The sequence below is a fragment of the Homarus americanus genome, unplaced genomic scaffold (genome assembly GCF_018991925.1).
Source record: "Homarus americanus isolate GMGI-L3 unplaced genomic scaffold, GMGI_Hamer_2.0 scaffold55640, whole genome shotgun sequence".
NCBI lineage: Eukaryota > Metazoa > Arthropoda > Malacostraca > Decapoda > Nephropidae > Homarus > Homarus americanus.
This window is the reverse complement of record NW_024713650.1, coordinates 66,371-80,868: the sequence shown is the minus strand read 5'-3', so window position 1 is coordinate 80,868 and position 14,498 is coordinate 66,371. Positions and strand designations below refer to the sequence as shown.

General features: G+C 36.1%; 1 protein-coding gene across 4 annotated transcripts in view; it reads right to left on the bottom strand.

Annotated features, from left to right (window-relative positions):
• LOC121872383 (serine/threonine-protein kinase 11-interacting protein-like) overlaps nucleotides 1-7,675 on the bottom strand; it is a 62,478-nt gene extending 54,803 nt beyond the window's left edge. For 2 of the 4 annotated variants that reach the window (XM_042375137.1, XM_042375149.1), the window contains exons 1-2: nucleotides 7,535-7,675; nucleotides 2,646-2,772 (exon numbers count right to left, since the gene is read on the bottom strand). In XM_042375137.1, the coding sequence (XP_042231071.1) occupies nucleotides 2,646-2,742 (97 nt within the window). In that variant the 5' untranslated portion in view covers nucleotides 2,743-2,772; nucleotides 7,535-7,675. Of the gene's footprint in view, nucleotides 1-2,645; nucleotides 2,773-7,278; nucleotides 7,379-7,534 lie in introns of those variants that run through there. The other 2 variants (XM_042375151.1, XM_042375144.1) reach the window with 2 other exon arrangements.
• Nucleotides 7,676-14,498: the final 6,823 nt, after the last annotated feature.

Genomic DNA, 14,498 nt, shown 5'->3' with positions numbered 1-14,498 from the left:
CCAATCTAAATTAACATACCAGCTACATAGCTTCCAGTCTCCCAGCCAGGAATTCATGGCTAACGGTGGCAGCCCACTGGGCACTTTCCTCCAAAACTGTTGCCCATTTTGCTGGCTGCTGGCCTGATGGCCCAAATGGACAACAGTTTGGCAGTGAGCTTTGCTGGCTGGGTTAGTGCTCAAATTAGTTTCATATTAGGTGTTGAATATTCAAGTAAATATTTAAATAAATCACGAAACAATAATAATTTCAAATACAGTACAACACATAAAACGGTGACATGTTTCTATTTATTCGTCACTTTAAAACTTCTTTAGTATTATTAAATCATTAATCAGGGTCTTCTTTGACAAGCCAGCCATCGCCAATTAAAAAAACCAATTCACAACACACTCATTGTCTTTTCTTTAACTTTTGCAGATGCCCCATTTGCTTCAGCAACTGAAGAACCATAGCACAATCCTGGAAGGCCTCAACTGTAGTAACAGCATCCATGGCAAACCTCGTCTAGACACTTTGTTGGTATATTGATTGCGTTGGGCAGATGTGCCAACAAAACATCCCAGTGTAACGCAATCGTCTCTTTGTTTTACAGTATATATATATGTACAGTGGTCCCTCAGTTAACGAACACAATTCGTTCCACAGAATCGTTCGTTAACCGAATTCACTGTTTCAATGGGATATTTGGAAATTGGTTGCAGCTCAGAGAAAAGTACATACAAAGTAAAAAAAAAATGCAGTATAGTGCACTTACTTTGAGGTGTATATGTAGAAGGTTCCTGGTTGATGATGATGATGGGAATTAGAAGTGGGGGTGGAAAAGAAGGGAGAAGAGAAAGCAGTGTGGATGGAGGAGAAATCACCTTTCAGAGGACCCATGCTTGATGCCGTCATTTCACCAATAAAATTTTAAGTTCACTAGGTGTAATTCAAGATTATTTTATTTAAATCAACACTGCACTGTGCTATATATTATCAATATGTTAACTAAATTTCAGAATGACCAATAATTTTCATGTAAAAATGCAAAAATATTCAAGATACCAACAAAATCGATGTTCACTCCACTGTAAACAAAGCCAAACTGACACCTGGTGGGTGAGTCAAGCGGCTGATGGGCGCACAAAAAACTAGTTCCCTGTACTGCATATATTATCAACATGTTAACTAAATTTTAAAATGACTAATAATTTTAATATAAAAATCCACTCGGAGTTCTGGGGATCAAAGATTCCCATCAACAAAAGATTACTGTAATTACAATACGGTATTACAGTACTGTACTAGTATCAGCTGGACTGCACTTGCTTGAGAAGTATAAAAACTGGAATGAATTATTGAAAAAAGTTAACTGGTATATCATAACAGTTCATACTACCACAACTCAAGCCCTGCCTACCTTTGATTAAATGGATGTTAAAATATTATTAAAAATCATATCCTTTCCTGACAAACAACCAGATTCAATAAAGCTTTCTAACTGAGAAATGAAGAGCAGCCTGTACCATAAATATATCATATGGAATTAAAAGAAAGTCACAACTACTCTGTACACTGAAAAAGTTGTGAAATGACAACAACACTGAAGTAGGTATACCCCTATTTACAATGGGATATGTTCCCAGCCAGTGCAACATCCACATGAATCACAAAAAAAAAAATCCTACATTAATAATAGACATAAAACAATTAAACATCACTCATCACATCATTAAGAACACTATTCACTTCAGAGTCACAAAAAGAGAGTGAAACAACTTGTCACAAAACGTAAAAACTTTGACAGTGGCGACCACTGCTCACATGTTGACAACAAGAAACTACGGTAAGTACTTTAAGTCAAAAAACAACAAAAATCACTTAACTGTCACCAAAACAGAATACTGTACCATATGAACGATCACCATAGAACATAGCTTGTTACTGTAGTGCACCAGTAGCAAGATATGTTTTATGGTGATCACACATGGCCGAGATCATATATTCAACGATTATCGATCAATATCAGTGTTGTTACTTATCATTGGTTTTTTTTCCTTACCCCTTTTCTTCTTTTCTTTTATCCTCTTCACCACTGATCAGCTCGTTAGCCATTTGAGCAATCGGTCACGTCTCTGTTACGCACTGTTGGCAAGTACTGAGCATGCACTGGCTCCTGAATGTACCTGAACCCGCTCCATTGTTGGTCAAGTCTGGTCTTGAAAGAGCTCACACTCGGTGCCGTCACAACACTTTCTGGCAGATTGTTCCAAAAGTTCACAACTCTCACTCCAAAAAAGTTTGCCCTCACAGTTTTCTGGACTTGCAGCTTCTTTAATCTTGAGCTGTGATTCCTTGTGGGGCGAGCGTCCGCCAGCTCCAAGTAAGGACACTCGACTGAGTAGTACAGTGAAAGGACACCACTAACGTTCAAATTTTACTGTACAGTACTGTACTGTACTTTGTTTTGGTGACTGTGAAGTGATTTATCTTATTTTTGTGACTGTAAATTCCTTTGGCCAGACGATGACCATCGTTGATGCGGATTGTTTACATCACCATCGTTAAAGCAGAATATCACAGATCGAGGATACCTGTATTGACAAAAGAGGTTAACACTTCCTATAAACAAAAGACTTCAACACAATTATTATGTATTTACCTAATGAAAGCTTATATTGCTGATCAAGGAGGAGATGAGCAGACTGGCGGAATGCAGTGGCAAGACTACACACCCGTTGGAGTATGGCATCATCCATGGTTGTCTTCAACACTCACATCATGTCACTCTGAAATACAATACAGTATATAGTACAATATTGTACAGTATACCTGCCTTTGAAATACAATATATATATATATATATATATATATATATATATATATATATATATATATATATATATATATATATATATATATATATATATATATATATATATATATATATATATATATATATATATATATTAATTGGTTCCAGCTCACCGAAAATTGCCTAAATTCAACAAAAATGGTAGAAAAGTTCACTTACTTTGAGGTGTGTATGTAGAAGGCTCCTGGATGATGATGATGGGAATTAGAATGGGGGGGAGGAGAAGGAAGAAGAGAAGGCATTGGGGTAGAAGAGAAGTCACCCCATGGCACCATTTCACCCATAAAATTTTAGTTCTCTTGGTGTATTTCAAGATTATTTTCTTTAAATCAACACTGCACTGCATTATATATTGTCAATATGTAAAATATATTTCAAAATGACCAATAATTTGCTTGGAAACACAGAAAAAAGCGTTTAGTTGAAGAGAGTCTCAAGCAAGATGTTACCTCCAGTGAAAACAGAGAGACTAACGCCTGTTTGCTGTGTTAAGAGGCTGGATGCCGCGCATTAAACTACTGTAGTCACTTTACCTTCAATTATGTTCAATAATTGTTAAAATGACTAAAAAATTGAATATTAAACTTTTAAAATTATTGAAAAGTATAAACTTCTTGATATTTACTAAAATAGTAAGGAATTTAAGCCCTAGAACCGATTAATGTATTGGCGGACTGATACTAAAGCTGGTTGCCCGGTCAGTGTAAGCGAAAACATGTTGAGGGCAGTTCGTTAACTGTGTGTATGTATATATATATATATATATATATATATATATATATATATATATATATATATATATATATATATATATATATATATATATATATATATATATATATATATATATATATATATATATATATATATATATATATATATATATATATATATATATATATATATATATATATACATACAGTGAGTTCTGCTATAACGCGTGTTTTGATAACGCGAATTTGCTCTAACGCGATTTATGAATTCGGAACAATATTTGTATAACGCGATCGCTTGTTTGCTATAACGCGATTTTTGCTTACTATTTCTCCAATTTTGTGGTATTAACTGTGAATATGGTAAAGAAGAATATCTCCAAAAAGCATTCTGATGATAGAATTCCCGGTGATTATCGTAAAAGAAAGGATATAACACTTGAAGAGAAGCTTGATGTTATCAACCTCAAAATCACCCTTCTCCCCCATCAAGTTACATTCATATTTTTTCAAGGTAAAGTGTTAAATTTACTGTATGATTTCATTATTAGATATGAATGTAACATTTATTTAGACTGTGCTATCCTTTGTGTTAGGCTAACTACTAAATTTTTTCGATTTCGAGTAAACTGCACCTAACCCTATTTTCTCCATAAGCCCTGTTATTTCTATTACGCGATTTTCTATAACACGATATTTTACAAGAACACAATTATCGCGTTATAGCAGAACTACTATATATATATATATATATATATATATATATATATATATATATATATATATATATATATATATATATATATATATATATATATATATATATATATATATATATATATATATATATATATATATATATATATATATATATATATATATATATATATATATATATATATATATATATATATATATATATATATATATATATATATATATATATATATACATATATATATATATACAGTACTGTCTTTGTGTACAATGCATGTAGAGACATCATTTTAGTGTCATATAATAAGTTTTTCAGTGTGTTCTACCCCACAATTTCTCTCATCCTTCATGCCCTGTCCACTACACCTCTGGTGGTAGAGGTGTTCTCATAAATTAAACCGGTTAATTCTGACTAAAATCTGTAAAAATCTGGCAATTTTTATTTAAAATTCAGTAAATCATTGATGGCATGTAAGCAATGGCATAGAAGGAATAATGTCATTGTAGGTTTTTTTAAAGTTCCAAATTTGTGAACTGGTATTACTGCAGTTTCAACCAACATGGCTCTCGAGTTGAGCAATGTGCTATTACGATGGTTTAAACAATTTTAAGTTAATCTTCTTCTTTGAAGTTTCCCTCACAAATGACTTAAATATACCAGGGGATCCAGGGGGGCAGAGGCGACCCCCATGTCATTACATATGCTGTATATATGAGGATCCTTCAGAGTAAATATGGACATTTTGATATACGTATTTAACTGTGAAAAAACATTTAAGGAAAATGCATTGCATAATTGATCTCTAAAAGTACACACTGGCAGAAACAGGCTACATCTGTCATCTTTAATATGCGACATGTTTATATGATCATTTAATGTTCTATACATGGAGATATAATTACATGCTAAAGCAACATAACATACAATTTTCTTAATTAAAACTTTGTGATACTGTACGTATTTCCTATGTGACATGTGTGCATCATCATATAATTAATTTTCATTACAAGTTATATCAGTCATAATTCATATGGAACGTGTGTGCATTATCATATAATAAACTTTCTGTTAACTGGGGGTATAATTATGTGATTAAACAACATAGCAGACAAATTTCTAAGTTTAAGTTTGATATACGGTTACAGTATAAAAAAATTATAAGCACCATTGACGAGAAACTGCCTCACAGACTTCCAAATTATATCAGAACCTTGTTAGCTCGATTTTTAACCACTGAATATCAATTTGATAAATAACCCCAAACATTAATATGTCATCATAAATGTAAAAATTCACCCTTGCCATTTCCAGGACAAAAGAGCAACACTGTTTTACACCTGCATTAAAAAGAAACTGAACAAAATCCAAAGATTCAGAAAGCAACTCAAGTAATTTATCATTGAAATTTGCTGTCATTTTTTGTCTGTATCTATGAGAAGTACAGAAAGAATTGAGCTGAGAGCAGTTCAAAGGTAGGAGTGTGGATTTTCTGCTGCGTAACGTGTCATCAGCATTCACCTTCCCTGGACTGACCTGACTTGACACAAGGAGAGTACAGTAACTGCATCATTCCCTTGACCATAACTTATTGTCCCGACTTAACGAGACAGCACCTGTCGGCCACGTCCTTCAGTTCTTGACACCTGGACTTTGAGCTTTATGGGACCCCATTGACCCATGGCCTCTATGCAACCCCTTATGATGCATCTTGCAACCCCATTTGGGGTTGCGACACCATGTTTGGGAACCACTAGTCTAAACCATCAGAAAAAGGGTGCTGGACAACTCGTACCCAATTACATCTGAAGATGTCTTGAATAAAGACGAAAGCTAAGGTGCTCCGTTGTTTCCCTTTTCCCGTGTGATTTTATCAAGATTTATCTTATCCACGTTTTCATTGTGGATCTACATGAAATATATATATATATATATATATATATATATATATATATATATATATATATATATATATATATATATATATATATATATATATATATATATATATATATATATATATATATATATATATATATATATATATATATATATATATATATATATATATATATATATATATATATATATATTGCAGGTTAAAAGTTTGAATTAGACCTATTCTTGGCATATAAGTCGACTGCAGAACTTCCAAGCTACAAATCGGCATCCCTTTTATCATCCGATGTCACGTCCTTCAATAGTCATGTATCACAGTCAGGTAGTTCGGCTACTTTATGATACATAACTATCAAAGGACATGACGTCAGATGATCAAAGGTATGTCACCTGGGTCACTGACCATGCTAATCTCTCGTTTTTGGAAGTCCACTAATCCTATGTGAGTGAGTTCAGTTTTGAATATAAGCTTGTACTGTACTTTGTTTTGTAGCTCCAGTACCATTTCAGCCCTTGTCAAGTTCAATACCTGTAGTGCAATGGAATAACATACAGTACTTATGTAATGAGACGCAACCATTTCAAAGTGATGCATTATATTTCATTATTTCACTGCACTTTCCTACAAGATTTACATAATCTTTTTTTGTAATCATAGATAAAGCTAAATTACATGGTATATAAACTAATAGGTAAGGGTTATCTCTTGAATTGGGTGCAAATAATCTTGGGTATGACTTGTCTCGTGAGTTGGGTACAAGTTAACTTTTTTGGGTACGATTTATCTTGGGTACGAGATGACCCTAACCCTCGGAAAAACACATTGCTAAACTCGAGAACCATATTGGTTGAAAATGCAAATTTACCTGTAAACTAAATAAAAATACAACTCCAGTGAAGAATTCGTGGAGAAAATCCACCTATTGTATTTATGTGGTGACCATCACATAAAACAATGCCCATACGGTTGCACTGTGGTGCCAAGGCCTTGAAATCATAGGTAAACATGACAACACTTTCTCGTATTTCCACAACTTGCATGATAATGAAGTTTATATAGAGTTACCAAAAAAATGCTTAACACCTGACTTACACACTGAAGTAAACCTATATGACTGCTGCTTTACCACTTAAGTTCCTTTAACGGGGAAATTAACGAGTAAGTTTAAGAAATCGTCAACATTTTCAATGTTCGTAAAGGACCATCAATGTTGTTATATTACTTATAAACATTTTACAATAGTCCAACAGTTACATCACCATAAAACAATATACTGTAGATACGTGCAACATTGTATTATTTGTGATGTATAGGACAAACATTAACCAACCAACAACAACACACCCACCTAGGCTTCTTCAACTGCGTTTGTTTAGAGTTTTGCACTTGTCCGAATACCTTAACTATGTTTAAAGTCATGTTTTATTTATGCTCTGTGTAAGGAATTCCAAGTGAAATCGTCTTTCCATTTTCTTCCCTTTTCACTACATTTACCTTATATATTTTATAACAATGATGTGGTATATTTTCACAGTTGATATCATTATGTTTGAGCCTGAGTCAACATTGAAACCGAACCTCTCGTCAGCTGATTGTTCTCTTAGATTTCAGTTTAAACCTGCAATTTTTAGCATCAAGATTTATCGCTAAAAATGTGTAACTATCTTCAAAAATTCATCGCATAATTTAATTTAATTATTTATAAAGGTACAATATCCGATAGGTTGATTATAGTTGCGTTATGTACGCGCGGGTAACAAAGTTACTTTAGCAACTATACTGCTGTTGTTGCTAAGTTGGTTACAGCCATTTGTTACCCTGGGGTTGGTGCTCCTGTAGGGGTATGCGATATTGGTTCACACTCAGGATGGGATGGAGAAAGGAAACTCGCAATGTGCTCACTGTATACATATTGTATTGGATGTACAATGCAGCTTGTTGCTGGGTAGGTAGCATGGTAATAAGCGTTGAGTAGAGAGAGCTGGGTGGTGAGGGTGTAGTGGATTTCTCCCCTACAAACGCTGTTTGTCGCTGCGTAGCCGACCCCGCGAATTCCAGTGTGTGCCTCGTGGTCTAGGTCAACCAGCGCCGCCATACATCACGGAGCGGGGGTCAACTACTAAGCCACGCCTACCCCCCGCTATTTAAGACCTGACCTCGTGGTGACCTGTCTCTTTCTACCTCCACCAACCAGCCAGCAACACCTCCTCCTCCTCCTCCGCCTGCTTGGCGGTCCTCTCCCGCCGGCGAGCATGGCGACCCACAAGCTGTCCTCCTCTGAGCACCCTCACCAACCAGCTCTCTCTCTACATCACGCTTGTAACCATGCTGCCTTCCCAGCACCAAGCTGCATTGTACATCCAATACAACATGTATATAGAGAGCACATTGTGAGTTTCCTTTCTCCATTCCATCCTGAGTGAACCAAACATCTTGAACCCCACAAGGGTGCCCAGAGTGAGGGCACGCTGCTTGAAGGACGCCAAGGTCGCTGGCGGGAGCGACAGCCGCACGGCTGGCGCGGAGGAGGTGTTGCTTGCTGGTGGCACTGTGTAGAAAAGAGTGGTCACAGCGGTGTCAGGCCTTATAAGGCGGGGGTAGGCGTGGGTAGATAGTTGACCCCCGCTCCGTGGGCGGCGCTGGAGGCGTAGGCTGGGGAATTCGAGAAGGTTAGGTGGGTGTAGGGGAGGAATCCACTACACTCCAACGGTCCAACCTGGCTGCACCTGTCTCTCCTTATCTCACTCACAACTAACTATTACCCAATGAAGATTAACACTAATTTTGGATCATATGAACATCTTCCCCCCCAAAGTATCCAACTGAAGATCCACCCCCCCCAGTCGCGCTCATATGAAGATCTTCCCCCCAAAGTATCCAACCTAACCTAACCTAACCAATAAAAAAAAAATAATTATAAAAAACAATTAATTATAAAAAAAAATTAAGTATAAAAAAAATAATTATAAAAAAAAATTAAGTATAAAAAAAATAATTATAAAAAAAAATTAATTATAAAAAAATAATTAATTATAAAAAAAATTAATTATAAAAAAAACATTAATTATAAAAAAAAGGTCAGGTTTGGTCATTGGTCAGGTCAGATCCTCCCATCCAGGCTTGATCATATGAAGACCCTCCCCCCCCCCAGACTAGATCATATGAAGATCCTCCCCCCCAAGTAGGTTTGGGGGGGAGGATCTTCATATGATCCCTAATTTTATTTACATGGATTGAAGAACAGGCTGATTTTTTCTATTATTTATTCACAATTCAAGCCATAAACAGAGCAAACGACACAAAATGGATGGGTAACCGCCTGGCCTAAGGACATTACTGGAACAGCGAACTGGAAACAGAATGTAGGAAAAAGTCACAAAAAAAGCCACGGAAAAAACCTAATTTAACCTAACCTACGTGTAATGTCATTATATATATATATATATATATATATATATATATATATATATATATATATATATATATATATATATATATATATATATATATATATATATCTATCTTGATAAAATCACACGGGAAAATGGAAACAACGTGTGATTTTATCAAGATTTATCTTATCCACGTTTTCATTGTGGATTTACATGAAATATATATATATATTATGTTGTCAATGTGTACAAGTCATGTGACTTTATTCCCGCTCACCTGGAAACAAGCACGTGTCTTTGGTCAAATTCAATGCGTATCAATTATTAATATTATTATTATACGTCACGGCGTCAGGTCAGAAGAGCATAACACATTGGTAACTTCCCATTTCGTCTCCCATTTTCACTGAGAATGGCTATTATTCACATAGTTATTATGTATTCTGAAAAGAAAGCACTAATTAAATGTAAACGAGAAAAATAACTTGATAATCTTCAGGTAATAGCTTCAGTAGTCATTAACTGATAGTAAACATTCTGGGAATCTGTGACATTTTTTAGTTAGAGTGAAAGGGAAAAAAATAAATGGGAACCCATGAGTACACGATATGAGAATAAACGAACATATTACTGTTACCACTCTTCACACATGAGGTCATGTGAGGAGACTAAACAAGCACTGAGCAGATCAAGATGGCATGTATGGTTACAGATCTATGGATAATTTGTACTCTACCATGGAAACCAACATTAGTACCGTTTAGAACACACCTTGATTGTGGATGGCCTACAAATACATTGGAATAGTTACAGGTAGTTGAATCCTCTAACAGTGCATGAGGTCCAAGGAGGGAGAACAAGGTATTCAGAGATCAGCACCCGGTACAACTGTCCTCACTCTCAAACAAAAGCCCCAGTGAACACTTACCTCGGCTGAAATGATCCATGACTATCAGTTGTATCTGAGTTAGTCATATTTATGGCTGCCTTTCTAGAAGTGGTCCCAAACCTGCTCCTGGTGGTCACCTCTAAAACACCGGACCCTGAGCCTCTTGTAGAAATAACGGACATATTTCTCATCAATGAACATTGATTATCCCATATTTTATCAAATATGGGGTTATTCATTTGTATATGACGAGCATAAGTAAGTGTAAAGCTGGAATAGGCCTACTATCTTCCCAGTGATTAATGAATGTAAGCCTACTTTTGTAAAATGACTCCTTAGCCCTCTTATCTGCGTCCACAGTAAGTTCACTGCAGCCATCTTGTGCTTTGGGATCAACTGAAGATTCGCCTCCTCTCCAGTTTATTTCATTTGAAGATTGACCAGACTTGGCCAACGCACTGTATTATAAAACTATATAATTTATGAAACTTAGATACAACACGAAAATAGCGCTGAGATGGCACTAGGCTCAACTATAAAGAAATTTATTTTCTAATTATCATGGAAATATTTACTAAGAAATTTTGGGCACCCGTTGTCAGTATTTATCAGTTGAATTTTATTTTGTCTCCCTGTTTTTCTAATTGTATTTTTCTTTTTATATTTTCCCCTTTTATTTTCATTGTAATTCTCTATATATATTTTTCCGTCCTTTCTTTCTTGTTATATCTTTGCTCTGTCTTTCGCTTTACGTCTTTTGCTCTGTCTTTCTCTTTGCGTCTTTTTCTCTTCCTTTCTCACTTCCTTACCTATGAGTCTGTTGAATATCTTGCATGGATCATTGCAGGGGCGGATCCAGGAATATAAAAAAGGGTAGGGGAACATGGCGAGCGCAGAGAGCTCACCCAGCTTTTTTTGGGGAGGGCTGTAAGCCCCTCGGATTTTTTTTAAATTGGACCAATATCGGGGGCATTTTGAAGCCATGTGCACTTGATATTAGGAGATATTCTGAATAAAATACTGCATTAAAGAAAATGTTTGGGATTTTCTGATGCAAAGAAGGGGTCCGGACCCACTCCTGTATCCGCCCTTGCATTGGATTAAATTCATGCAACCACAGAAAATACATTTATATACATTGGTGATATATAATAAATGCTTATATAGATGTTTACTGGATCAATGGCACTGAGTAACAAATATGAAACTGGTAATGGATACATGAAACTGGGTGATAGATATATGAAATTGGTTAACGGATATATGTAATTGGGTAAAGGATACATGAAACGGGGTAATTTGACATATGAAACTGCGTAATGTTTATATGAACCTAGGATACGAATAGTGAAACGGTTTTAAAGTGAGCACTGTACCAACACAAGCGAGAGGAAATGTGGCTGTAATCCATGGAGTGCCACGCACTCTTCCGCCTACTACCTTATATCTGTCATTATAGTCAAGTAAATAAAGTGTGATACGAAGAGTACAGATAGATAACAATATTTTGGTTAGATGAATATGTTTCAAGTAAAAAAAAAACGTCCCAATGAAGTTAAAATAACCACCGATTCCAAATGTAGTTATATAAGTTTGGTCCCAAGACAATGAATTGTCCGTTTAGGGGAAATTGCATGAAGATTAGGCACCCCAGCATATTTCGCTTGATGATTAAATACCCTAACGCTACCCGAGGTTAGGTTAGGATGTTTAACCATTGAGTGAAGTAAACTGGGGTGCCTAATCTTCCCGGGATCCAAGTTATTAAGTTTTTGTCCAATACAGTATATATATAGGTCTACTTAAGTACGTGCAGACCGTAGTTGTTGAAACTCAGAAATACGTGCAAACAACAACGAACTGTACTGTAGTTTTGTAGTGTCAAATGAGGAGTCATATCTGTTTTGGATTTATTGAAGCATGTCATATTTAGTTGCAATGTAATGTACAATCATTTTACTAACGTACATTAAGTGTCGCTTGTGCCTCTGGTGTACAGTTTATGTACTGTAATTAAATAAACAATTCCTCATTACTGTCATTCGGTTTTTGTCTCATTACTGTACATTGTTTATATTCTTTATTATCAATGACCAGAGTAACAATTCGGTATTCAAATATTAATACTCAAGTTTACAATTATATATGTTAACAAAAACCTTTTAAGGAATTCATAATACATAAGCTAAACAAATCAGATGAAAAATGATTTTACATGATCCTGATTACAAAACAGTCCACACACAGAGTTAAGTCGTCCACAAAGTATCTGACCTTACGTAAGAGCTTCACAATAGATGACATATATACCAATGCTTAACTTATACAGGGTGAACCACTAAAAGAAAAAGTCCTATTTATTGGACATGCTGACTCATGCAGCTTTAAACGATTTATTAAGTTATCTATTCAAAGCCTTGGTGTCCACTGCATTATAAAATATCGGAGGCTATTTTTTTGCCTTCCCTGTACATATACAAAATACACCACCTCCTGACACCTTATGTTAATGACTGTAGTTTAGTTCCTTCATTCAATGCATCCTAATCACATTTAATGCTAAAAAAATGAAATTAGGAAAGTTTTCTCGTGACTCACTAATACAACCCAAGGATCATGCTGTTTATATACAACCTACTACAGGTACCAGTGTTTACTTTTGGCTTAAATTTCAATCAGATTTTTTCATGATTTTATTTCTCCCTGACCACATTGAATGTCAAGCACTGAAACCCACATGAACGCTTGTTATCAAATTTTACTGCTCATTCGTCGATACATTTTACATTTAGTCCAGCCCACATAGTATTTAACAAGTTTACACACATGTTGAAACACTACCACAACACCAACAGCATCACCCCCTACTCAGCCATGCACTCAGTAATCGATAGTAGCATTTATATTTGGCTTCACTAAAATCACAGACGGGTTATTGAGTCATATGCATACATCCATTAAATTAACACAATACTGCATTGGGCATCAAACCTGACCATATTCTAACACACATATATTTGTACACCACAATCCAAAATGGGCGGAGTTGGCGAAATCACTGTTAAAAAATAGGAGAATTGTAGTGACTTCAGTCTCATAGATAATACTGAAATTTATTCCTTACAACAAAACTGTAGTTGGAAATATAGGGCACTCTTGAGACCATCCTGACTGTGCCTGTGAACTAAGGAATCCTTTCCTGGCTCATATAGCAACTCTATACCTAAGTGAAGAAGAGTGCCTGACGGATAATTAAATGTGTGGGAAGCTAATGCAGTAATCTAGCAGCAAGTACGTCAAGTCTCGGTAAAATAAAAGCTCCAGGCCAGTTTCAAATACAGATGACGTCATCCCTTAATACTGTAATATTGAATGTGGATCTTCAGAACAAACTGAAGCGATAAGAATGGTCGAAGAAATGGCTGCTGAGATTCAATGTCACGAAGTGTAAGAGGGTGCACCTGGGGCGTACCAACGGTAAGGAGGCGTATCATATGTCCCAACGGGATGAAGAAACTGCATTATTTGAGAGTGAATATGAGATGGCCCTAGGTGTGTATGTTGCCAATGAGCTGAAGTTCTCGGGTCATTGCGAGAAGAAGGTAAATCAGGCAAATAAATTATTGGGTCTTATAAGAAGGTCGTTCGGATATCTAGACGGTCCGTCCCTCGTAACGATCTTCAAGAGTGAAGTGCTTCCCCATCTGGAGTACTGTCATCCCGTCTGGTCCCCGAGATACGCTAGGGACTGTCAGTTGGATGAAAATGTTCAAAGGAGGGCCACCAGACTGGTGCCTGCCCTTCGGCACCTCAACTACCCTGAGAGATTGGAGCGCCTGAACTTGCCTAGCTTATACTACAGACGGGCAAGGGGCGACCTAATTGAGGTATATAAGCATCTCAGGGGCACTACTCAGTCGAGCGTCCTTACTTGGAGCTGGCGGACGCTCGCCCCACAAGGAGTCACAGCTCAAGATTGAAGAAGCCGCAGGTCCAGAAAACTGTGAGGGCAGACTTTTTCGGAGTGAGAG